The sequence below is a fragment of the Homarus americanus genome, unplaced genomic scaffold (assembly GCF_018991925.1).
Source record: "Homarus americanus isolate GMGI-L3 unplaced genomic scaffold, GMGI_Hamer_2.0 scaffold27433, whole genome shotgun sequence".
Classification (NCBI taxonomy): Eukaryota; Metazoa; Arthropoda; class Malacostraca; order Decapoda; family Nephropidae; genus Homarus; species Homarus americanus.
The window spans coordinates 84,753-111,096 of record NW_024740313.1 but is presented as its reverse complement, the minus strand read 5'-3'; the positions used below and the strand labels follow the sequence as shown (position 1 = coordinate 111,096).

Below are 26,344 nucleotides of genomic sequence, written 5' to 3'. Positions count from 1 at the left end.
ATAGCGATTAATTTGAGCACAAACATCACTAAATTGCAACACACACACACACGCATTTTCAGCCACCGGCTGCAACTCTATTAATAAACCGTTTATTATTATTATTATTATTATTATTATTATTATTATTATTATTATTATTATTATTATTATTATTATTATTAACACACACACACACACACACACACACGAATTAAAACAAGCAGCATCCAGTGAGGTCTTGTTGTGTGACTGCATGGAGGCAAATTAAAAGATCACTTGGCAACACTGGTGCATGCTATCACTCCTTTCCACTCCATCTTTCTAATGACCCACACCTTTCTGCTTTGTCACTCTGCATTTTAAAATGTTATGTACAGTAATGTTGAAGGGATACAACTTGGCTCATTTATACTTATACTTACCACAATCTTCCTAAAAATACTTTAGGTTTCGTGTTTATTCAAGAGGTCTTCAGGTCATGAGACCCACTAATCCCCCACCCAAGAAAGGGTGACCTGACATTCCATCAGAAAGTCAGTAATATGAGACCATTAATCCCTCACGCTACCTCCACCTGACATTGAGTCAGGTGGAGGTCCCCTCCAAAAAATTCTTTAACTTTCATCTTTATTCAAAACATTTTCAGAAAATTCTCGCGATTTTCAACCTCGGAAAATTTGTTGTTAAAGCGGGATATTTTGGGGAAAATTCCGACTGGGAATGATTTTCCGAGCAAATTTCAATTCCGGCTATCAGAGATTTCCGGTTTTGAGGGATTCCGGTTAATGAAGATATTACTGTCTAAGAGAAGCAATTTTTTATGTCTGCAGATGGTTGTATTTCTTCAGTAACCATATAGAACAGGTTTATGTGCATGGGCATGCATGGGTTGGCAGACCTGCCGAGTCTAAAAAATTTTGGCTATCCCACAGAAATATCCACTAGCCCATAATTTTTTTTAAATGTGTGGGGATGTCTTTTAAATCTTTTAATGGCAGAAACAGTGGCTAAAGCATCAGCCAGCCCTTCACCCAGAGGGGAGGAATGACGACTCGACGTGGACTCATAGCTTCAACACTGGTGAATAACCGTCTCAATTTATGCTCACATTCCTTAACTAATGGTTATTATGCTTGAATTATATGTCTGCTTTTTTCTTGCTTGATAGTCTGATTGTCAAAGATATATCAAGGGTACATAGAAGTTCATGGGGGGAGGCTGGTCCCTAACCTTCCGAATTTGTTAAATTCTTCTGGGATTTATTGTTTTGAAAACCGTTGATTCCCTATCCATTGACTTTTTGCAGTCCGCATATGCATTGTTTATTGAGGTTTACCTGTATGTACTGTATTCTAATTATCTTTAATTATTTCAAAGGTCATTAATTAACACTAATTACTCAAATTTTTAAATTTGAACCCAGAGCCTTAATCGTCATGTAAAGTATAGTGCCTTTGTATAATATTTGAACAAAATCCATGGTATGACTCCAAGTGCTGAAATGCAAGGTATTGTTGGGGTTTTGTTTATTATTTATTATCACAGGAATATGTAAATATCAATTAAATGTTTTGGGGGGAGGGGATTAGCCATAAATAAAAAAAAATCAATAGTGAGGAACAATATATGTATGTTGTGTTGTCAAAGTAAGAGAAATAATTGAGACCCTGCAATTGTGTGTAAATGAGGCAGAAAGTCAGATCAGCAACCTGGGACTTGGTCATAATTTTTGTGATGCCATATGGCAGCATTTTATTAACAAAATAAACTACATTTATATCAGAGGAGATGGCAAGTTATTGTGAAAGGTTTCACTATTAAATACACTTAAGCTTACCTTCTTGGTCAATCCACTTAGAAACTCCGAAGGGTTATTTTGCCACAATGAATGTTGGTGAGGGCTCAGGGTTAGTGTGGCATGACCTCTCTGAATGAAGTCTGATTGCACACTCCTGCTAAACATATGGTTACATCTCTAAGGCACTAAACCTCCCTGGAAGTATTGCTGAGTTTGTACGTGTAGTCACCAACGACTTGGCTGACCTTGGGCCACTTGGGTCAGGCTCACTCAGGTTTTATCAGTGCCAGTAATGGAAATCTGTACACTGCACTTTGCTACAGTTGAACCCAATTACAGGCTAGCCACCTCCATCAAATTTTTACGAAAACATATATAAAAGTGACTTACAACTTGAGGGCACAGCGTAATTGAATTTTTTAATGCAGTTTGTTCACGAAATTGACTTCAGTCTGGGGAACTTCATAGTCATAGGTAGATTTAACAACAAGTAAAAAAAATAGGTGCCAATCCTTTGTTTTTCTGTATTTTACATATACCAAAAATGAAAAAAAAACAATGAAAATGATTGCTGAATGTTGTTTTAATAAAAAAAATATATAAAACCAATTCTATTTTAACTAAAACATACATAACTGTATACTGTACTACTGAAAATAAATTTCTTACCTTATCCTATGATTATTATGACTGAGCGCAGTGGCTATGTTGTTGTGATTTGGGCATGGCTGGTGGGACCACATGGTCCACATCGCACTGCTCCACAACGATAAAAAATGTCCCTCATGATTGGCAAGGCATTTTTTCAAATTTTTTAATTCAGTAAAAGATTCGTGTCACATGACAATGTTATTCAATTGTAGCTCATGTGCACTCATAGTCTACCTAACCACACGCTTGGCACATGATGCAATCGCTTGGAATTGTTTAAATATCCGGAACAGAAATCTTTCTCAAAATGCTAAAATTTTATTTTCTTGATCGTGGAATATTCTAGGGATTAAAGACTCCGGCTAACAGGGATATTGCTGGTGAAATTCTTGTTAGCCAGAATAATTGGTGTAGAGCTCTTTCAGGAATGAGAGATTTCCAGGTATTGAAATGAATTTCTCATCCCTGGAAAAAATCGAACATCCATGAAATTTTTCTGGGCACTGGGGAAAGTTTTTGAAGAGTCTAAACAGTGCATCTCGCATAAGACAGACACTCATACATCCCTGGAATCTTTCCGGGTGCTGGGGAAAGCTTGACAAGAGTTAAAACTATGCACAGGTGCTGGTGAAAGTTTTCCGACCAATTAGATGTCTTGAGTACACATCTCACATGGACAAATGCTTTCCCATTACATTTAGGCTGTGGTCATGAGCGAAAATATTTATGGCTAACGAAGAAGTGTACTCTATAAACTTTTATTCACAGTATAAGGGCGGGGTTGGATTTTTATTTTTCTCTTTCTTTTCTTTCCTTTCCTTTCCTTATATTCTTTCTTTTTTTATTTCCATTTGTTCTATCTAATTATTTAATTTCATATACAGCTACCGTATATCTCGGCCTATAAGGCATCGGGGTGCATAAGACGGCCCCCCCAAATTTCCATTTAAAAAGTAGCTTTTGAGCTCTATTCGCTGTATAAGACCAGTACCCCAAATGTGACACTTACCCACTGACTCAGTAGTCCTTTACCAACCATCCTTGGTTTTTTAAAATAAGGCCAATTCACTTCAAGTAATGTCATCAAATGTTACCCGCTGGTGTAGTGTAAACACTAGTGACGTCACTGAAGCGTCTGCTATTTACCGGTAACTGGAACTAATGTCTGTGTCGAATATATATATATGTAGTGATGGGTTGTCAGACCATCAGCTTACATCCGAGAATCAGTGTCTAGTAACGTAATATGATGTCCTAGTAACGTAAATATAATGTCCTAGTAACTTCAATAGAAGGTGTTATTAATGTGTCCATGTCATGTTCGTAATTAATAAAGAGTTGTAACGAAGCGGTGTTTGAGAAGTCGCCCTTAAGACGTAATAGATGTGTATTGACGTATAAGATACGATAAGTGTAAGTCCAGAGAGTAAATAACTCTCACGGCCACACTACCAAAATCTTCCTCTCTTTTATACTCTTATACTATCAATATTCTACCTATATGTAATCTTCTTATCAGAGTGCCTCATTATATTGGTGGCAGCGTACTATAACGTTAACTCACGCCCTCCTCGTCCCTTGTTATTGGTAACAGTGTACTTAACGTAAACCCATGCCCTCCCTCATTTAGCCATAACACCTGGCTCGTTGTTTGAGTATTGTTCGAAAGTGCGTGATAAGGAGTTCCTGCACAGTAGCGTGAAAAGTGTCCTAGTGTGTCACCGTTACAGCTCAAGTAAATGTCTCTCGTCGTGGTATGCGCGAATTTTTTCTAGAAATATGTTCAGTGCTTAACGTGATTTCTCAGTGTCCCCCGCGATCTGTGACATTCTCAGTAGCCCAAGTGCAGTTTGATTGTTGGTCAGTGTTGAACGTAGAAATTGTGTTTCAGTGATGAAAGCGGTGTCTGTACTAACTGTTATAACTTAACATGTCTTTTAACCTACATCCTCCTCCCTGTCCTAATCCTCACCTCACCCTCCTTACCCTTCATCCCATCCCTGCCCCGCCGTTCCGTGCCCCGCCCCGCAAAGCCCCGGCCTGGCCCGATCAACCACGCCTCGGCTCCTCCCCACTACACTTAACTACGCCTCACCCGCCCTGTCTCACCCGCCCTGCCTCACCCGCTCCGCCTCACCCGCTCCGCCTCACCCGCCCCGCCTCCACCCGCCTCGCCTCCACCCGCCTCGCACCGTCCAGTGTGGCCACCAATCCCCATATGTTTTGTCCCGTGAGTTATGCTACGAAATCGGTGGTTAGTGTTACTTAATATTGCGATAATTACAGAGCTTCACTCAGTGTTTTTTTATGCTAGTATGATTTGTAATGTACTCTTTGACGCGTAGTGATAAATAATATTCAATGTAGTGAGCAGAGCTTCACTCCCCGACCCAGCCTAATGAGAATATTGTCGTGATGGAAACTATAGTTGCCAAACATTGACGTAACGTATAAAGTAAATATTTGTTTTTCTTTACGGATACACTTCCAACTAATCCATCATCCCTTTCGGATTGTACATACATACATACATACATACATACATATATATAAATATATATATATATATATATATATATATATATATATATATATATATATATATATATATATATATATATATATATATATATATATATATATATATATATATATATACAACAAAATATATGTACAAAAAATAAATGTTAAATGAATTATTTATGGTGCATTAGGGTACCGGTACTGGTCACTTCAGACACAAAGACGGGCTATAAATAGCCCATCTCCCCCTCTTCTTACAGCTGCCAATGGGAAGCGTCTTGGTAATTAAATTTGATGTTTATTTTCATTGTCTAATTTATCATGTATCAAAGTAATATTACTAAAAATTGTGTAGGTAGTAGGCAGCTACCAAACAGGTAGATACTACCGCCTGGGAAGATATTGGAAGCATAATGTACAGTATTGTCTAATGGTAGATCCTACTGCCATATGGCATCACGAAAATTGTGACCAAGTCTTAGGTTGCTGATCTATCTTTCTGCCTCATTTACACACAATTGCAGAGTTTCAATTGTTTCTCTTCCTTTGACAACACAACATACATACAATATAATGTTTCTCACCTTTGATCTGTTTTCCTTTTTGCATTTATTTATGGTTGGTTATTTAAAATAAGGACAATTCACTTAAAGTATTGGCATCAAATTTTACCGGCTGGTGTACACTAGTGACTCGCTTAAGCGTCAATTATTTAACTGGAACTAATGTCGGTGTGAGAAAAATATTTCCATTTACTTGAAATAGATTTGCCGATTTATTTGTTGATTTATTTATTTATAATATACTGTAATATATTAAACACACTGCAAGTATTTTCTTTAATTATATACTTGTTTTGTGAAAAAGGGAGGCTACCATTATACCTGGTAGGTGAAGTTGACCAGACATTTATGGTGATCATTAAGGACCAAACTCCGAATCCATGACATGACTTCTGTTCATCATTTATATCCTAAATTTACCACTGTCGGTAGTTTCAAGAATTAACGCAGTCATTTACTGAATATTCTTTGTAAAAAAATAAATTTTAAATTAATTATTTATAGGAGATAAGTATTATTATCAGTAAATATACCGATATGCATTACTGACCACCTCCGAACACAAGGACGGCTAAAAATAGCCACAGGCGGTCACAGTCAAAGTCACTTTCCCTTTCTTGTCACTGGCAAATGGGGGGGGGGGGATGATGATAGCAGCTGTGTTTATTACCGGGGTATATTGTTCTTTTACGGTATGTTAGACAGGTTTATAATACATTTTTATTATTTTAATATACCGGTAATCTTCATTTTAATCCAGCTTCCCAAACGTAAGTTTCAGTATAAAATAATTAGTGGTAGGACCTTGTGAGTGGTTTACGCACCACTCTTGACACGCTAATCCCGCAATATTTAAGAGGTAAGAATTTTATATCTGGTGCTTAAGACGACCCCCTAACTTTGGGCTGATTTTTTTATGGTTCAAATTCCGTCTTATAGGCCGAGATATACGGTAGTAAGTATGTACAGTAATCTTTTTCACTCAAATCCTAATGAAACACTATTGAATTAGAATACTGTAGCTGGTGTAAACAGTCGGAACAGTCCCGCCACCGATTGTCTCTCCTGAAGCAAGCTTATAAATTAAAGAAAATACTTGCAGTGTGTTTAATATATTACAGTATGTTATAAATAAATAAATAAACAAATAAATCGGTAAATCCATTTCAAGTAAATGAAACAATTGTATTCGACACCGACATTAGTTCCAGTTAAATAACAGACGTTTAAGTGGGTCACTAGTGTTTACACTACACCAACCGTTAACATTTGATGCCATTACTTGAAGTGAATTGGCCTTATTTTAAAAAACCATGGATGTGTAAACAGCACTGGTCAATGAGATGGTTGGTAAAGGACTACTGGGTCAGTAAGCTCCCAATGGTTAAGTGTCACATTTGGGGTACCGGTCTTATACAGCGAATAGGGCTCAAAAGCTACTTTTTAAATGGACATTTTTGGGGTCGTCTCATACACCCCGTCACCTTGTAGGCGAGATATACGAGATATACGGTAGCCATCATGGCTACCATCTGCTTACCACGAATCGTCGAAATTGCATATTGCAAACTCACAAATGGCAAGGGTCTGCTGTACTACAGTATATTGTCCTCTCAATTTAACGGAGTCTGATATAACGACTCTAGATTTAGCGGAAGGAAGTTTTCCGTTATTTTTCACTCGATTTAGTGAACTAGTTCTTAAAATTGAAATTAATTCTGTAATACGCTCACACCTACAGAGACACCTCAGACACATGATATGTACAGCATGGCCTTCAAATTCGGAGGGGGGGGGATAGGTTCTCAAAATGGCCGCGAATCGCCAAATCGCAAATAACATTTGCTGATGGGGGGGGGGGTACAATTTTACTTGTATACATAGAAATGGATATTCCCTTTATGTGTTTGCCTTTAGGAGAATTATTTCTTTTACCTGTACAGTATTATATGTGTGCGTTACACAAAACATACAAATAAATAATAACGGGAAAATCTTCTCACAAATAATCAGAAAAAATTATTCAAAATGTTGAGTCTACCCTCAAGTCCACTCTGTGCTTTATTAATAACAAAGCACGGAATGGAGATGAGGGTAGACTCAACATTTTTAATAAATTATTTGTGAGAGGATTTTCCCATTGTTATTTATTTGTATGTGTGTGTGTGTGTGTGTGTGTGTGGACACACACACACATAGAATACAGTAGGGTCAGGATATATAGCGACTTTACATAACGATTTTTTTATGTCGTGGCTACCAAATTATCAGCATTTTCCTATTTATAGCGATAATTTTGTTTATTTTGCGAGGGAAATTGGGCAGGAAATATTTCAAATTTATTTACAGTAGACTCACAACTTAAGCGGGGTAATGTTGCTGGGACCTCACATACAGCCAAAAGCCGTATAAAGTCAGAAACACTCCTAAAAATCACCTAAATCGCCCCAAAAATACGAGTTGAAAACCGTACAGTACTGAAATGTACTCTAAAAGACTAAAATTTTATCTCTTGTGCAAAATATATGATGTCTATATTCAAATTATTTGCTGTCTTGCAAGGATTCCAGCAACGAAATTCATATTCTGCTAGCTTTAGTCTATGGCATTTTATAAGATAAAAACTTTAAGCCTAAAACCATTTTCAATCTTGCTGGAAGTGGAGGGGGGGGTGATGTTATATGACAGCTGTGGTCAAGGTTACTTAATGGCATTTATTTATCTGTCATATAGGGGGAGTTTATGTTTTTCTCTTATAAAATGTCAATGAATTGACTTGAGAGAATATAATTAATATTTCTGGAATTCTTGTAAGATAGTGATTAATTTGAATATAAACATGCTATAGTTTTCACTAGACATAAAATTTGTATCTCATGCAAAATATATTATGTCTATATTCAAATAATTCGCTGTCTTACAAGGATTCCAGCAATACAATTTATATTCTGCTAACTTTAGACTGTGCCATTTTATGTCAAGTTTAGTCACTTTTGGGGCCTCCAGAACCTATCCCTATTTTCTCCATTGATTACATGTAATTATATATCGCGATTTAGTATATAGCGAACATCGTTGGACCCTATCTCTCAATATATCCCGACCCTACTGTACAGGTAAAGGAAATTATTGCCTCTAGAACAAATGGCTCCCTGTCCTGGCTGCAAAAATGCCAGCCATTTTAAAACTACCCTCAGACATTCTTGGGTACATCCAGGGTGTCGTCTGCAAATAATAGAGGACCGTGAAAAAAAAATCCATGAATTATCCGGGCGTACTGTACATAGGAACATTATTCGTGGCTTACCTAAAACTAGAGGGTTTGGTGTTTGTTTTCAATTTTTTCATAATTTCCCCCAAAATTCCCAATTGATAGCTGCACTCTTTTGGCTTTCTCCCCCACACCACTTCCTTTTTGAGAGACTTACGGTATGATGTCTAAGCACAGTAGTTAGTTGAACGAGAGGTAGCAGTGAATAACACTCGCAGTGGCGGCTACACACAGACTGAGTGGATGTCAACAAAACCCACTTACCAAGCGGTGCATTTGGTGCAGAATTTAATGGTGTCATGCACAATTTAGCGAAATGGTTCGCTAAATTGAGCAAAATTAATGCAAATTTGATTTAGCAGAAATTTAACAGAATCACACTCGATTTAGTTCGCCAAATCGAACAAAAATTACGGAAATTCGATTAAGCGGAAATTTTTATTTAACGAAAAGGGGTGGCTCGAATTAGTTCATTAAATCGAGAAAATACTGTACTCACCAGCAGATGCTGTCGTCTTCAGCCGACAGTAGGCACACACTGTCCACTCTGCTGAATGTACAATACAGTACCTGTACAGTATACGTAACTGTAATCACGTTTTATATCTTAATGCTGTATTCTTGGCTGATTGTGTCCTGGTACAGTACAGTATTGTACACTACTACACAACATAAATTGTATGCAAAGACAGCAGCGAGCGAGAGATCTAACTTTTACAATGGCAGCAGAATATGAATTAAGCGTGCGAGTGTACGGCCTAACCAAGCAGCTAATCCACCCACGCGCCCAGCACGTGGGAACTCGTCAGGGCATGATGCAATCTTCTGGAACTCCAGGAAATTTTTGTTCCGGGCACAAAACAAAGAGATTTTCTCTGAATTTTCCGGAAAAGAGGTCTCTGATTTTCATCCTCGGAAACTTGTTCCCATGCTCAGAATGGAAAGAGTTTTCCCAAAATACTTCTGGCTATTGGAGAGTTCCAGGGACTGGAGATTCCAGCTAAAAGGGAGATTACTGAATATGGAATGTCATGGACATTTTGGGGTGAATTACTGTATATTGCACTTTTCTTAATACTGTTTAATATGATTTGGGAGACAGTTAAGATAATCAGATGAAAGACATTTTTTTTAAAGCAGAGCAATACCTTAGGGCAATTCTACACAGTGAATTGCCTGCCAGTTGAAGAGTTCTGCCTTTTAGAGAAAATGTAAGCACAAATCGTGTCATTATTGTTTTGTAAATATGACATGCCTTATACAGCTCCCACATTACTTGTTGTGTGCTTCTATGATACATATAAGCACCAGTTCCATATCATATTGCCACCTGTTAATTTCTACATTTAACTTTTATATAAATCTGTTTGTGTTAGGATCAAGAAGTTTAATTACATTCCTCTATAAACATAATACACCGAGTTGTTGATTTTTATTTACTTTCATCTTCCTCTTCTTCATTGTGTTGGCTATATACTGACAGGTCCTACAGACTCCTGCCTCACATTTAGACTCCCAGGAGTTTATGTTTAATTCATTTTCATTTACCTTGTTGATCTATTAATTTCAGGTGAGATGACACTACCTCCTCTTCAATTACAAGGTAGAGCTTCCCAGTTGTTTGTCCAGGAGAGCTCCATAATGGTACTAACTACAGATGCAACACTTTCCATTTGGGACTTAACGAAAAAGAAGAGGATCCTTTCAGAAACTGTCAGACATCTGGGTAAGATATGTCTATTTCACCCATCTTCTGTAACTCTTGCTGTAATGTGTGTTTGTACTACATTGCCTCCCCCACCTTTTGATATACATTATCTCGTCAGGAATCTCAAAGTACTTGACAGTATCGCCATATCTCATTTGCACTATTTACATGTGACTGAAAGGTCTGGTTTAGAATACTAAAGTACCTGTAGCGCAGGTAATTAAGAAAATTTTTTATTGTTGTGGAGTGATGCGGCTGGGACCACATGGTCCCTCCTGCCCAGTCCGCAGAATAATGAAGAATTGGAAACTAATCCCTTTTACGCGTTATTAAATCAACCTATAATTCAACCCTAGCTTTTGAGAAATAATAGATATAATCCTAGACATAATTTGTAGCAAGACAATACCGAGGAGTCTTGGCCTTGACCACCACCACAACATCTGACGTTATAAACAGTGTTACTGTCTCTGAAACTTAATTCCCACCAGTTACCAACTCTTATGAGAAATAAGATAAAATAGTATATACGTACTGTACCAATAATTATGAGGAATAAATAAAAAAATACTGTATTGTGATTTGGCTGCTGGACAAAATGTTTGTTTTTTCATTCGTTTCAGTAAACATGGGAGACAGCTCAGAACAACCAAGTTCCCTTCCTCCCCCACTCAGAGTGAACTGTTAATTCACAAAGAAAGTTTATTCCCTTTTATGTTTTGAATTTTTTTAATATTCTGTATGTCATATTGTGTGTGCATGTAACAGTGGGAAAAAAAAAGTGTAGAAAATTACATACAGTATACAGTATTGCGGCCTATAATTTGACCTGGCATATAAGACAACCTTAATTATTTCAACTGATTGTTGATCTAGGCCTACCTCTTAAACTGCAATTTGAAAGCTACATCCTCGGTATCAGCTAAACTTGCCAATATTTACATTTTAAGAGCCCTAAACCCACTGATTTCACAAATTCACCACAGCCAAACTAAGGTAAGTAATGTACTCATATTTGGTTTCCACACTCTTCTACATATGATCTTTTAATCCACAAGATTTAAATGATGTTCAGGAAAAATTTATATACAAGTTTGTTTGCACACTGGGTGGGTTGATTGGCGAATCACTTTACCGCAGTTCTCGGGTTAAAGTGTTAATAGACGTAAGTAAGGTTCTAGATTCTAGAAGTTTTCAGAGCTACGGATAAGATTTTTTAAGGTTCCCAAGTCCTGACATATGTGTACATGGCATGGACGGCCTTGTGCAGTGTGAGGTAAGTGGATGATGTGCAAGTGTATAGCATACTGTATATACTCTAGTACAGTTTGAGTTATTATGATCAAATTTTTATGCAAAAAGTAAGAGGTCGAACTATATCAAAAAGTATTTTGTGGTGTAATGGGCAGCATGCTCACCTCACAAGCGAGTGGACCTGGGTTTGATCCCTGGGCAGGATGAAACTATGGACAAGTTTCCTTATGCCATTTGCCTCTGTCTACCCAGCAGTAGTTGGGAATCTGGATGTTAATCAATTTGCGGATTGTGTTCCGGGGTACAATGGTTAGCTTGTGTAGTTGGCGAGTTGTCCTGTCTTCTCGGACTGTTCCTTGACACTGGGTCAGCAGCTCGTTAACTCAGCGTGTGGTTGTTGTGTTGGCGACAGTTTCTACATCTTAACCCTTAGGTCCTGGGTGACGTTCCAGAACGTCCGCCTATTCCCGCCACTGTTTAAATGCCCAGCGCTGGTTATCAGGTTCCAGTGTGACTATTTGCCTGTCACGCCACACGCTCGGCCACAGGGAAGCTTCCTGAACATAATTACCTATTTTTGTTTCTTTCATTTTCATTGTTTGTCTATTTTATCATGTTTCATCAAAGTAACATTGCTGAAAGTAATGTAGTTGTATTACTGAAAAATAATGCTATGATTATGTTATAAATGTATTTTTGTGGAATTATTATTATTTTATGCATTACTTGCTCTACCAAACACAAAAACAGCCAGGCAGACTGGTGACCGACTGGTGTGTGTTGCCAAGAACTTTTTATGAAAAATAATGAAAATAAAATATTCTAAATTAATTATTTATTGGAAATACTTATTAATATCAGTAAATATATGTATTATTGGCCACCTCGGACACAAAGGCGAGCTAAAAATAGCTGCTAAGTACGTAAAGACCACGAGCGTCAGCTGTCAAACCAACACTGTCTCTTTATCTCCGCCCCTCCACACGGCCAGGGAAGTTTCTAGGGGGTCAATATATAGTTTTTCTTACTCTTTTTTTATTGTTTTATCATTTAAAAAGGTTAAAAATTATTTTGGGAAAAGTTGATTTTTCTCGACTTTGGGTACTACCGGCGGCACCCTAACACGGGGCTTAAGGGTTAAACAAATTGATGCCTGGGTGGCCCTATGGCAGGCCATCTTCAATCACGAGGGGCAACCATTATTAATTCATTCGTTTCTGCAAGTCATTTACTGTGAGCAATAGCTAATTGGGACGCGCTCATAATTTTGGGTAGATACGCATAACATTTTTTTTTTTTTTTACTCAACTTACATGCACACACGATACAAATTGTGAAAAAACTATATATCATAAGAGTAAACACATAATGGGAATATACTCTAATCATTTCTTTGTGCTTTAGGAGGCTAAATGGGGGTGGGGGAGTGGTATGTGTGTGTGGGAAGGGGGGGGCTGTTGCTATGGTGACTGGTGAATGTTGAGGCAGCCAAGTAGCCAGCATCTATGTATGGTGGTTGCATTAAACTTTCACTTAGCTTTTTCTTAATGGTTTAAGCAGCATTTTTTCATCAACATTGTACGTATACAATTGTTAATACCCTAGCCTAGGGTGCCGCTGGCCATGTCCCTCCATCAAGAAAAATCAAAACTTTTCCAAAAAATATTTTTAACCTTTTTAAATTATAATACAATAAAAAAGTAGGAGAAAAAATATATATTGACCCTTTAGAAACTTCCCTATGGCAGCAGTGGCGAGGAAGATAAAGGGACAGTGTTGTTTTGACAGCTAGCACTCGTGGTCACTAGGCACTTAGCGGCCATTTTCTGCTTGCCTTTGTGTCCGGGATGGCCAGTAATACATAGATTTACTGATCATAATACTTATTTCCAATAAATAATTAATTTAGAATATTTTATTTTCATTATTTTTCATAAAAAGTTCTTGGCAACACACCCCAGTCGGTCACCAGTCTGCCTGGCTGTTTTTGTGTTTGGTAGAGCAAGTAATGCATAAAATAATAATAATTCCACAAATAAATACATTTATAACATAATCATAGCATTATTTTTCAGTAATACAACTACATTACTTTCAGCAATGTTACTTTGATGAAACATGATAAAATAGACAAACAATGAAAATGAAAGAAACAAAAATAGGTAATTATGTTCAGGAAGCTTCCCTGTGGCCGAGCGTGTGGCGTGACAGGCAAATAGTCACACTGGAACCTGATAACCAGCGCTGGGCATTTAAACAGTGGCGGGAATAGGCGGAGGCTCTGGAACATCACCCAGGACCTAAGGGTTAAGATGTAGAAACTGTCGCCAACACAACAACCACACGCTGAGTTAACGAGCTGCTGACCCAGTGTCAAGGAACAGTCCGAGAAGATCGGATAACACGCCTTTTTTTTTTGACGGGGATTAGCCCACCCGGGCACAGGTCACTGACCCACATCGGGGCCTGGGGCCGAAAATGTAATAATAATAATGATAACTAACCATAAAGAAATGCAAAAATGAAAAACAAATCAAAAGTGAGAAATGCTACATGTATGTTGTGTTGTCAGTAATAAGAGAAACAATTGAGACCTTACAATTGTATGTTAATGAGGCAGAAGTCAGATCAGCAACCTGTGACTTGGTCACAATTTTTGTGATACCATATGACAGCAGGGTCTACCATTAGACAACACATATGCTTCCAATATATTCCCAGGCGGTAGTACCTCCCTGTTTGCTAATTGCTTACTACTTACTACCTGTAAACTAGTTAACCATTGTTCCTGGAACAAAATCCGCAAATCGATTAACATCCAGGTTCCCAACTACTGCTGGGTAGACAGAGGCAAATGGCATAAAGAAACTTGTCCATAGTTTCATCCTGCCCAGGGATCAAACCCAGGTCCACTCGCTTGTGAGGTGAGCATGCTGCCCATTACACCACAAAATACTTTTTGATATAGTTCGACCTCTTACTTTTTGCATAAAAATTTGATCATAATAACTCAAACTGTACTAGAGTATATACAGTATGCTATACACTTGCACATCATCCACTTACCTCACACTGCACAAGGCCGTCCATGCCATGTACACATATGTTGGGACTTGGGAACCTTAAAAAATCTTATCCGTAGTTCTGAAAACTTCTAGAATCTAGAACCTTACTTACGTCTATTAACACTTTAACCCGAGAACTGCGGTAGAGTGATTCGCCAATCAACCCACCCAGTGTGCAAACAAACTTGTATATAAATTTTTCCTGAACATCATTTAAATCTTGTGGATTAAAAGATCGTATGTAGAAGAGTGTGGAAACCAAATATGACTACATTACTTACCTTAGTTTGGCTGTGGTAAATTTGTGAAGTCAATGGGTTTAGAGCTGACGGGAGGTCGTGCTAGGTCACGTCATGAGTGGGGGGATGACATGTGAGGATGAGGAGGTGAGACACAGAAACCACTGACATGAAATCATGATCAGCAATTAGTAAGAAGCACTTATTTAATATATTTTCTTATTTTCTGTCTGAACAAAATTTATTATGGAAAATAGCCTTATTGTATTCACTTACGGGATTGGTTCAGAGTCCAAATTGAGTGAGAAAATCACTTATTCACTCGCGCATATGTTGTTTTTCTACTGTTTATACTATTTACACTACAGGGAGTCCCCGACTTAAGAACGCCCGCCGATACGAACGGGGTTAAACTTTAAATTTACAGTATTTTATTTACCTGGTGACTTTTTTTACTTTCATTTACTGTATTTTGTCATTCTTTTTCTTCTTTTGACTTAAGTAAAGTGATTTTAGATGTATATAAGGACGTAGGCTATGATATAGTGGGATTTTAAACATTGTTCTGTAAAGTACGGTATGCATATAGCATGTGTTCCGACTTACATACAAATCTGACTTAAGAACGTCCTCAGGAATGGAACCCGTTTCTAACCCGGGGACTCCCTGTATTTACAACATACTACCAGAGAATACTCAGTAGTGTGGCAATTCCTATAACGGGGCGAGGACACACATCTTGACTCTATCGTGATCGAGATATGACTGTCTCATCAGCTGCTTGAGTGGGAAGATTACCCAGTGGAACAACTGGCGAGTGTAAACATCCCATACTTGATCCCGCGAGATATGAAATTTTATGCGCACTGTATTCAAAACATTCTGAATTCCCGAATGTATGTTGTTTATCATTTGAGAATGTATGTAAATTTACTGAAAGTACTATATATCATAAGTATGATATTTTTGCTGAAAACTACAGTAATGTATTATGAGCTTAAATAAGCCATTCTACAATATGTTAAGTGTAATATCCTGGCTGCTGTTCTGAACAGTTGTGCCCCCAGCTGATATGGATGTTTGAATAACAGATTCCATCTGATTAATGACATCTCTATGGCTTAATTAGTATGGTACTCAAGGTTTTTACTATTTATGAAAATGATCCAAAGTAAGGATTAGCACTGAAAACACTACTTTATGATTCTATGCCAGTACTTTAGCAATTGGTCAAACATACAGTTTATCTAAATATTCAATTCACACTGACTATCTTTGAACAGGTTAAGGCAATTACAGTACTGAGAATGTTCTTGGTAATTGCTTTGTGTAGAATATCAATTGTTACCTTTTCTTTTCTTTGCAACAGTTGAAGGTCGTAAGGGAGGAGTAAAATCAGTTCAGTTGACTCCAGGAGGAACTCCAGTATTGTTGCTCACATCAGGAGAGGCATTCACTAGATGCCAGGACTTAGAGGCATGGTTATTACTTGGTGATGTTGCCAGTGTGCGTTGTGTTGTTCAACCAGAGTATACAATGTTGCCTCCATGCCACCCAGCAGACAACTGTTCCAGGCCACTTGCTAGTCTCTTACACCAGACTGCTGCATAGTAAGTAATTACAAATAATATTTTGAGTCTATGTCTTGCATATTCCTATCTATAATAAAACAGGATGTTTAGTTATAGTCTCCAATAAACACAAAACTTCATGCACACCTGCACTAATTGTGGAAGTGTACTCCAGGGCCTGAAATATCTAGTACAGTCACACACTGTTTTAGTACAGTATATGGCACACCAAGAAGGTTATCATGTTCAGTTACCAGAACAGGGAGATCGGACATGAGGAAGCGGAAGTTAAAAAGAGGAAAATAAGAGAAAGGAAAGCTGATGGAACAAAAAATTATAAGTTTTTTTTTTACAGTATTTGGCAGAAAATTCTACCTGCAAAGAAATTGGGTGTAAGAAAGTAAATCTTTAGCCCTTACGTATTCCCTCATTCTGCTTTTCAGTTTTACCCAGTCTTTGTATTTTTTCTCATCCCCATAGCATGTTGAAGTCATAAAGAAAGAGGTGATCATCACTGGTCTATGACAAACTTACATTAAAAAAAGTCATGTCAGAATTTTAAGGATCAAAGGTCATATCCTTTGATCCTTAAAATTTTCATACACCAATATTGAACTAAAGATAACATACATTTACTAGATAACACCTTAAGTTTCCCTCAAGTAACATTTTCCATTAGTCTTACGGTATACATCATTTTCAAATAGTAACTTGTTAACAATGCTGTTGTTGTCAGGAGAGTCAATCGTGGAAGTATGCCTGATGTTTGGACCAATATTGGTGTAAAAGAACATGAGCTGTTGATATATATACCATTATAATAGATTTGCTTGCCTCAATGACTCAATGGATGTGTTTGTCAGTCTCTCTGCTAATTGTGGATAAATACCAGTACTGTATATATTTATACTTACTCAGCACATACTTGTTGATAGAGGAGAAACTGATTGTTAATATATCTTTCTCCTACAGTTCTGGATCTTCTCGGGTGTCCCGACCTGTAATTTCTGATGATGCTCGACAGAATTTGACAGAAGTGTTCCTCAACCGTATGCTAACATCAGCGGAGTATCTCAGATCTGCTAATGATTACAAATTTTGGTTGAAACGCAAAATCCAGTTTTTCATCAAGGAAGGTTAGTGATAGAACAACCTTTACACAATTAAATACAGTACAATCTTCAATTTCTTTTTTATGTATAGCTTCTCTCTTGTCATTGTACGTTACACACCAACTTATCGTCAAACTTTACCTTATTGCTTCTCATTTTATTACACTCTTCTTGACTCAAAACATATTTCAACCTTTGGGAGCAAGAAGCATCAATCTTCAGTGTTTTTAAGTATCACATCCTTCTTGTCACAAGTCACTTTGAAGTGTAAATGCATTGGCCCAAAAAAATATAAGGTTGGCACACATGTTAAATATTTGTATCTGTATTGTATATTAGGTTATGTCTTCCTGAGATGTCAGTTTAAAAAGACTACAGTAATTAAAAAAAAAGTGGAAAAATTGCAAATATAACTATGTAGTTTTACTTTGGATTTACATTACAGTAGAGAAGTTTTCTGTTGTAACTGTCTTAAGATACAGTACTGGTTATTTGGGCTTGACTTATACTTAAGTTTCTGTTTCAGGACTGGAGAAAAAATTACGAGATATTTTTGATGATCTTCTTGGCCCAAGACACAGTGGTACAACAGAATCTCAAGAGGTGCAGAATTGGAAACCCAAAATAATGGTAAGTTTATAATATTGAAATCTCAAAGTAAAGGCATGTGTAATATTTTTTTTATTTTGAAGTGTAATCCCTCACCAACCATGGATTTACACAACCATGGGTACGGAATTCAGGGAAATGTCCTAGCATGGATATAAGACTTTTTACATGACCGCAAGCAGTGTTTGGTGATTAATGGCACGAAATCATCATCCGTACCTGTCACAAGTGGGGTACCACAGGGCAGTGTATTGGGCCCGCTGTTGTTTGTTTGTTTCATAAATGACACGCCTGACGTACACTCCTCCATACAAATGTTTGCCGATGATGCCAAGTTATTTTGGGAAATCAAGAACCAAGCGGACTGTGAAGAGCTGCAGAAGGACCTCTGTGGGCTCCAAGAATGGTCGAAGAAATGGCTGCTGAGATACAATGTCACGAAGTGTAAGAGGATGCACCTGGGGCGTACCAACGGTAAGGAGGCGTATCATATGTCCCAACGGGATGAAGAAACTGCACTATTTGAAACTGAATGTGAGAAGGACCTAGGTGTGTACATATGTTGACAATGAGCTGAAGTTCTCGAGCCATTGGGAGAAGAAGGTAAATCAGGCAAATAAATTATTGGGTCTTATAAGAGGTCGTTCAGATATCTAGACGGTCCGTCCCTCGTAACGATCTTCAAGAGTGAAGTGCTTCCCCATCTGGAGTACTGTCACCCCGTCTAGTCCCCGAGATATGCTAGGAACTGTCAGTTGGTTGAAAATGTTCAGAGGGCCACCAGACTGGTGCCTGTACTTCAGCACCTCAGCTACCCTGAGAGATTGGAGTGCCTGAACTTGCCTAGCTTATACTACAGATGGGCAAGGGGCGACCTAATTGAGGTGTATAAGCATCTCAGGGGGCACTACTCAGTTGAGTGTCCTCACTTGGAGCTGGTGGATGCTCGCCCCACAAAGGGGTCACAGCTCAAGATTGAAGAAGCCGCAAATCCAGAAAACTGTGAGGGCAAACTTTTTCGGAGTGAGAGTTGTAAACTCTTGGAGCAATCTACCAGAAAGTGTTGTGATGGCACCGAGTGTGAGCTCTTTCAAGACAAGAATTGACCAACACTGGAGCGGGTTCAGGTACATTCAGGAGCCGGTGCATGCCCAGTACTTGCCAACAGTGCGTAACAGAGACGTGTCTGATCGCCCAAGCGGCAAACGAGCCAATCTTTTGGTGAAGAGGATAAAAGAAAAGGAAAAGTAATCAGAAACGTGACCGATCGCCGAAGCGGCTAACAAGCCGATCAGTGGTGAATAGGATAAAAGTAAAGAAAAAAAGTGAGATCGCGTATGTAAGTGCGCACATGTGAACACACATCGTCATTACTCTACATAAGAATATGAAAGCAACACTTATTTATTGTTCATATATATTTTAATTAATGTTTCTGAATTTAAAACAAAAATTCTACTCACCAGTGGTGGTAAAGTTGAAAACATAAGGACAGCCAATGTTGTTGTGTGGGTTTTTACTCGGATAACGAAGTTGCCAACTCATCAGGTTCAACTCTAAGTGAAGCTGTAGAACATAAAAACTTTTTCTGTGTTTTTAGTTTTTATTTAACTTTATCTGTTATTTTCCTGTGTTTTTAGTTTTTATTTAATTTTATCTGTTATTTTTGTTGGTTTATTAGGATGTTGCTTTAGTACAGGTAGTAATTCGCCCAAAAAGTAGGGTAAATAAGGCAAAATTTAGCCAGACATTGAAAGTACCAGACCCAAATTAATTTTCTCCATGGGCAAACTAAAATTGTTCCGGACCACAGAATGCTGGACTAGAGAGGTACAACCTGTACCTAATTAAGAAAATAAAGACAATTACATATATCTACCCAAAATTATGAATAAAAAAATAACCATAACATAATACCTCACAGGCGGGGTATGGTTTGAATTACTTGGCACTCCTTTTAAATAGGATTTATGGGAGAGTTTCCATAAAGTCGGAAATTTGTAACCCAAGTCATCGGTAATCCAGGAATTGTTTATACTCTATATTGCTTTCTACTTTTAATTAACTCAGGGTTAAGTAACCCTTATTTACCATTAGACCCTGCAGATGATGAGGGATCATTGTATAAGCTGTCAAAAAAAAGGAGTTAGCTAAAAATTTGTGGAGCAACTTTCTAGTTGTACATTATTGACATTTTCTGTTCCTTTACTGGTGCCTCATATGAGGTGATCTCATTCTTAAATGTAATTTTTATATTCATTGTGCAATGTTTAAAATTTACAATAATTCTAGACACGTGTATGTTTTCCCCAGGAGTTTGACAAGAAGAACCTTCTGGAAGAATTTTTAAGAGAAATCCTACTTGCCAAGAATTCACTGCAGCTACAACGTCTCTACTCTGAGTACAAAGAACAGCTGGATGCAAATATCATAGATTCAATATAGTCCAGTATATTTAGGAAATTATCACTTGCTTGTAAATTTTGTTTCATTATTTTCATGAGAAATATTCTTACAGAATTTGTAGTTCTGGTTGTATATAAGATTTTTTTTTTTTTTTGTTGTTGCCATGAGTTTGTGAAGCTCACTGTTGCAAGCTCCTTGTTGCATTAATTTTTTTGTACACTTAAATTTTATATAAATTTTTACCTTATATTATAGCCAGTTTTTCTATATACATTACGATAAAGGCAACCTGTATGAATATCTTTATGTACAATGACATAAGAAATTCAAGTCTGTGGATGAAATATTTTTATCTTGCTTAGTTCTTTTGACAAATTTGAAGTGCTGTGGAAATTTCTCGTGGTTTTCATTATCTTACAACTGACTCCAAAGCTTTGGGTAGCAGGTATACAAATGAAAATTTTATTAATATTTACTAATATAATCTTCAAGGTATAGATCACTGCCATTGACATCTTTGCCTTAAAAGTCTTAAATATAATAACTCAACTGATTTTAACACTGCCCAGTATAGTATCATACTGCCATATACATTACAATGCCCCACACTGCCAGTGGAAACTGTCCACAAACATTCAATGCTTAAGGTCATACTGTGTGTAAAGTTTGTAACCTAGGTGCAATGTGACACTTATTGTATTTTAGCTATGTACTCGCCTTTACTTCATTGCCAATCTCAACAAGGGTCAACCTATTTGTTTCTTAAGTACAGTATAAACTGACATATCAGTTAGCTAAGAAAAAAAAGATGTATTAGATTTACAGTATTAAATATAGGTATACTGTATATAAGACATTTTTTGAGGTGTGGTTCTGAAGTAAGTGGAAATAGGGAACTAAAAGAGATATGTCTGGTGTTATTAGGGGAGTGATTAATAAGAGGACATTAAGTGGTATGAATGTAAGGAAGGAAGAGATGTGAGTGAGTAATTGAAGTTTGTTATTAGAGTGGGAGGAGATTCAGGGAAAAGTTCAGGGTGGAAGGGCATTATGGGACTATGTGAGAAGGTGACATCAGTAAAGGAATTGTGTTGCCAAGATTAGTTCTACAAAGAACGCTGTCCTCCAGTTTAGCAGAAAGTTCATAGGATATAGGTAAATTAAAATTATTGACTAATGTAATGCATGTCTAGCTAATCATTCCATTGTCTTTTATTTAAATTTTTTGTGATAAGACGATAGGTAGCAACTCGCATTACGCACAATAACCTTATATCTTGCTTAGTTCTTTTGACAGGTACACATGATTATTTGTAAAAAAAAAAAAAATAGCATAAAATTAGCTGTTTTTGTATAAAATAAAGTAAATTTTGTGTGCATTTACTAATAGTTGCATTATCTGTACATTAACTATTTTTTAATTCTAACGAGGTGTGTACAGTAGATCCATTTTTATGGTTTCAAGGAAAAATTCTTTTTACTGACAAATACCTTCCCACATGTTTGTATTTAGGTATAAACTATATGTATTTTATTTCAAAACTACTTTTTAGTAAAGTTTCCTAGTCATCCATTCTCTTATTAACAGCAAAACTAATATGACCTTGCACAAGACTTGATACCCTGTGGAGGGGTGGGTAGTGCCTCATGACACTCCAATCCCACTAAATTAGTAACATCATGCCTTCATCATCAGTGCATGACATCAAGGAGGCCTTTTATGCTTACCTTGACAGACTGCTAACCTCTGTCCCCAGAGAAGATAAGGTTTTGCTCCTAGGTGACTTCAATGCCAGAGTTGGCAAAGATGCTGACATATGGCAGGGCACCATAGGGGGAAACAGAGTGGGCAAGTGTAAGCTCAATGGCCTACTCCTCAGCAAGTGTGCTGAACACAACCTCACTATCACCAACACCTTGTTTAGACAGGCAGACTAGTTCAAGCATTCTTGGCAGCACCTATGATCCAAACATTGGCATCTCATTGACTCATCATTATCAGAGAAAAGAGATTGCCGAAGTGTCTTCATCACCTGAGCCATGCAAGCTTCAAACCACTGATGCAAATAATCGGCTCCTCGGAACCAAACACCCCCTTCACGTCTGTTGCGTGTGGATAAATGTGGACTGCAGGTACCGGTAGGTCTAGCAATCAGGGACCCTCACGATGGTTCAGGTGGAATGGTTTACATAACCATTGTTGAGCAGGTTCCAAGTCAAGGATAGGATAAAATGCTTCACTTTTATCCAAGCATTTACTTGACAACACTGTCAATACATATATAACTGGGAAAAATAAAATCTTTGAGTTGAAGTGGCAACAGCCACACCCCAGCACGGCCAAGTCACCCTCAGTAGTACTGTAGTCTTATTCTTCATGCCCTTCCACCAGGCCCTCGAAGACAAGCACTCCTCCAGGACAGTCTTAGCTACTCTGATCACTTTCAGGCTGACAGCAACACCAGACTCACGAACAGGGTCGCCTTGTAGTTCCGCACAAGTCCAGGAATATCTGCACCCCACCACAGGTTCCTCCACATGGTGTCATCTTTTTGTGCCCCCCAATACGTGAAATGGTGATGACGAGGCTTCCCTGCACAGCGGATGTTCAGGCTGTCTCTGTCCCTCGGGGTCCAGCTGATCTGGTAGGTCTGCACAATACGACTGGCTGTCTGCTTCTGCTCCTCCACACTGCATTGACCTAGTGAAAACGACTTTGTTGCTGCATTTGTGGCAAAACAGATTTGAATTAGAATTCCAATACCTGACCAACAACCCCAATTATTGAATTGGACTCAGTAGCTTTAGCACATTTGTCAGTAATATGACAGTGCCTCCCCATTTAGCAAAGAAAAAAAAATTTTCTTTTACCCTCTGTACTAATCTGCTGATCACATCAAGCACCCATGTTTTCCTTTCCTTTCCTTTTATGTAGTTAATCGTGAATCTACACCCTTGCAATTTTAAAGCCCACCTCATGAGTCGTCGGTTCAGAGCCGTTTCCAGGATAACTCTCCACCATACAGGAGCTGGTAAAACTTTTCAGTGGCCGACACTAATGCCAAGCATTCTTGTTCCACCACAGAGTATCTCTTCGTATCAAAGTTTTCTGCTTGCATATGCCACTGGCCACTTTTCTTCATCTCACTCTTGAAGTAGTACAGCACCTAATCCAACCTCAGATGCATCTATGCAGAGAACTAACTTTAAAATTGGGTCATTAGTGAGGGCTTGCTTAAGGTTCTCAAAAACTTTGTACTGCAGCACTCCCCATTTTACTATATGAGGTTAATTCTTACAGGTTAGGTCTGTTAGAGGAACTGCCAATGTTGTGTAGTCAGGGATATACCTTCTATAATAGCCAGAATATCCTAAAAAGAATCACACCTCCCTCTTAGTTGTACGAATTGGTACCTCTATAATGCTCTTTACTTTATCAGGCATTGGTTTGATCATTGATGATACCTTTTCCAATAACATGTCCAAGATATTCTAGGCTTACCTTTCCTACTTTGCACTGATTCAGATGAGCCATCAACCCTGCTTCACATAGTTTGTATAATACTTCCTTTAGCTGCTGGCAGTGATCTTACTAGTGTAATCTTGTAGAATTGACTAAACTTCTTCCTGCTGACCTGTCATCAGTTGCTCTTCAAGCCGTACGTCCTTCCAACTTTCTTTCTGCAGGTGGTTGGGAATCACAGTGACATCATAGGTGGCAGACTCCTCCTGTAAGACTGTCACAGCTGCTTTGTTTGATGTTGACTGGGAACCTGTTAATATATTTGTTTAGTATGTTTATGTGATATTTCCTCTTCACTCCATTTACATCTAACTCAAATAATACAGTTTATTGGAACTTACCTGCTTCTTACATATTCCCAAGTTCTCTTCAACTGATGGACTGACTTGGGTTCTGACACAGGGAAGTTGATATTATATGACTGCAATTTCATCCCAAGCCTTTTTCCTTTGTAAAACAGTACTTGGTAACTAAAGTTTTTCTTTTTTTTACCTTACAAGCTATATAAGGTACAACTTCTGGGTGTAATTCAGTGTTATTGCCTTGTGAAGTCCTGCTGACATCTTGAAATGCGCGGTCGGGTAGGATGTTTGGTTACGTTTCGCCTGCTCAGTACTGCCAAGCTTTTGCTGCAAGAGGCTCCCAATGAATCTGACCCAGACCAGCTCCCGACTCTCTCATGAATCTTTAGGTGGCCAAGAAACCTACTAAGGGATTTCAGGAGGTAGTTTACCAGACTGGTGTTTTAGCAAATAATACAAGAGACTGGCTGAGGGTGATGATAAATTGGCAACCAAAAAAAAACATAATATTATACATTTTATACTGTAGTCTGGCAAAGGTGTTTCTATATCCCAGTCAAGATACGTATCTGCATGAATCCATAACCATCTACGACTACAAGGGATAACTCGAAGCCCAATCCATGAGACATTAGTCAAATCCCCACTCATCTCTACTACTGTGACACTGCCACCTCTCGACTGAGGATATTACAAGGGATATAGAAACACCTTTTCCTGATTGTACCTACAAATATTAATTTAGTTCATGAACAAAAAATAAACTAAATTACTGTATACCTAAAAATTTAAAAACCAAAATACTTATGTACAGTAGACCCATGCCATTCGCAAGAAATGGCGCGAATTGGCAAAACCGGAAATAGCCACTTATATAATACCTTAGTGCACTAATATATACCTATACTGTGTATGAGAAACTTAAGTCACATTACTGTACTTACATTCGTATGTGGAAGTCTGGAGCTTGATGAAGTGGTGCACTGTATATAGGGAGACATCTGGTTACTGAAGCATAGGTGGATCATCAGGATCACTGATGGAAGAGGGTGAATCAGCGGTAGCTGGGAGGCAGCGTGTGGCCAGGAAGCTGGTGGAACGGCAGCAGTGGTAGCTGGTTCTTTCTTGGAAAAAATGGTGATTGGTAGTTGTTTCCTCTTGGCTTTGAGGTCTTTCAACATTTCCTGGTAGGGAAACAATACCTGGTTGATTCCTCGGACCATCTTAAGGCTGCGTTCCATGGAAGGGTCATGGTCAACAATGAAATCATTCATCATCTTTACCTGACGAAATAGTGTACCAAAATTTTCCAAGCCCCAACCTTCTTCTTGTAATTTCATAATGTCTTCCTCTTCATCTTCCTTGGCACTTGTTACCAAATTTTCTAAATCCTCTTCTGTAAGTTCCTCTCCATGCCCATCAATGAGCTTTTCCATGTCTTCAGCAGCCATGTCCACAAACCCCTCACCACCCAACTGACGTGCAACACTCACAATGTTATTCACATCCTTTACTATGGAAGGAAATCCTTGAAAGTTATTCACACACTCAGGCCGTAAGGTGTGCCAACAAGCATACACTGTCTGGTTGAGTTCACTGAATGCTTCACTGATGTTGGCAATGTAGTCTGAAATGCTATCCTCCTTCCAACACTTGCTAACATCAAGGTCAGGGTCTTCATCCATGGCACTACAGATACAACTAAAAGAGCGGTGTGTATAATATGCCTCTGATCGAGAGGCTGGATGAGAGCAGTGGTGTTAGGGG

The 26,344-nt window shown here is 38.1% G+C and overlaps 1 protein-coding gene across 1 annotated transcript in view; it reads left to right on the top strand.

Moving 5' to 3' along the window:
- LOC121875412 (protein HIRA-like) overlaps window positions 1–22,321 on the top strand; it is a 55,155-nt gene extending 32,834 nt beyond the window's left edge. Inside the window, exons 14-18 of the mRNA XM_042379964.1 lie at window positions 10,359–10,514; window positions 16,424–16,664; window positions 17,598–17,761; window positions 18,264–18,367; window positions 20,660–22,321. Coding sequence (XP_042235898.1) covers window positions 10,359–10,514; window positions 16,424–16,664; window positions 17,598–17,761; window positions 18,264–18,367; window positions 20,660–20,791 — 797 coding nt within the window. The 3' untranslated portion in view covers window positions 20,792–22,321. The remainder of the gene's footprint in view (window positions 1–10,358; window positions 10,515–16,423; window positions 16,665–17,597; window positions 17,762–18,263; window positions 18,368–20,659) is intronic.
- Window positions 22,322–26,344: the final 4,023 nt, after the last annotated feature.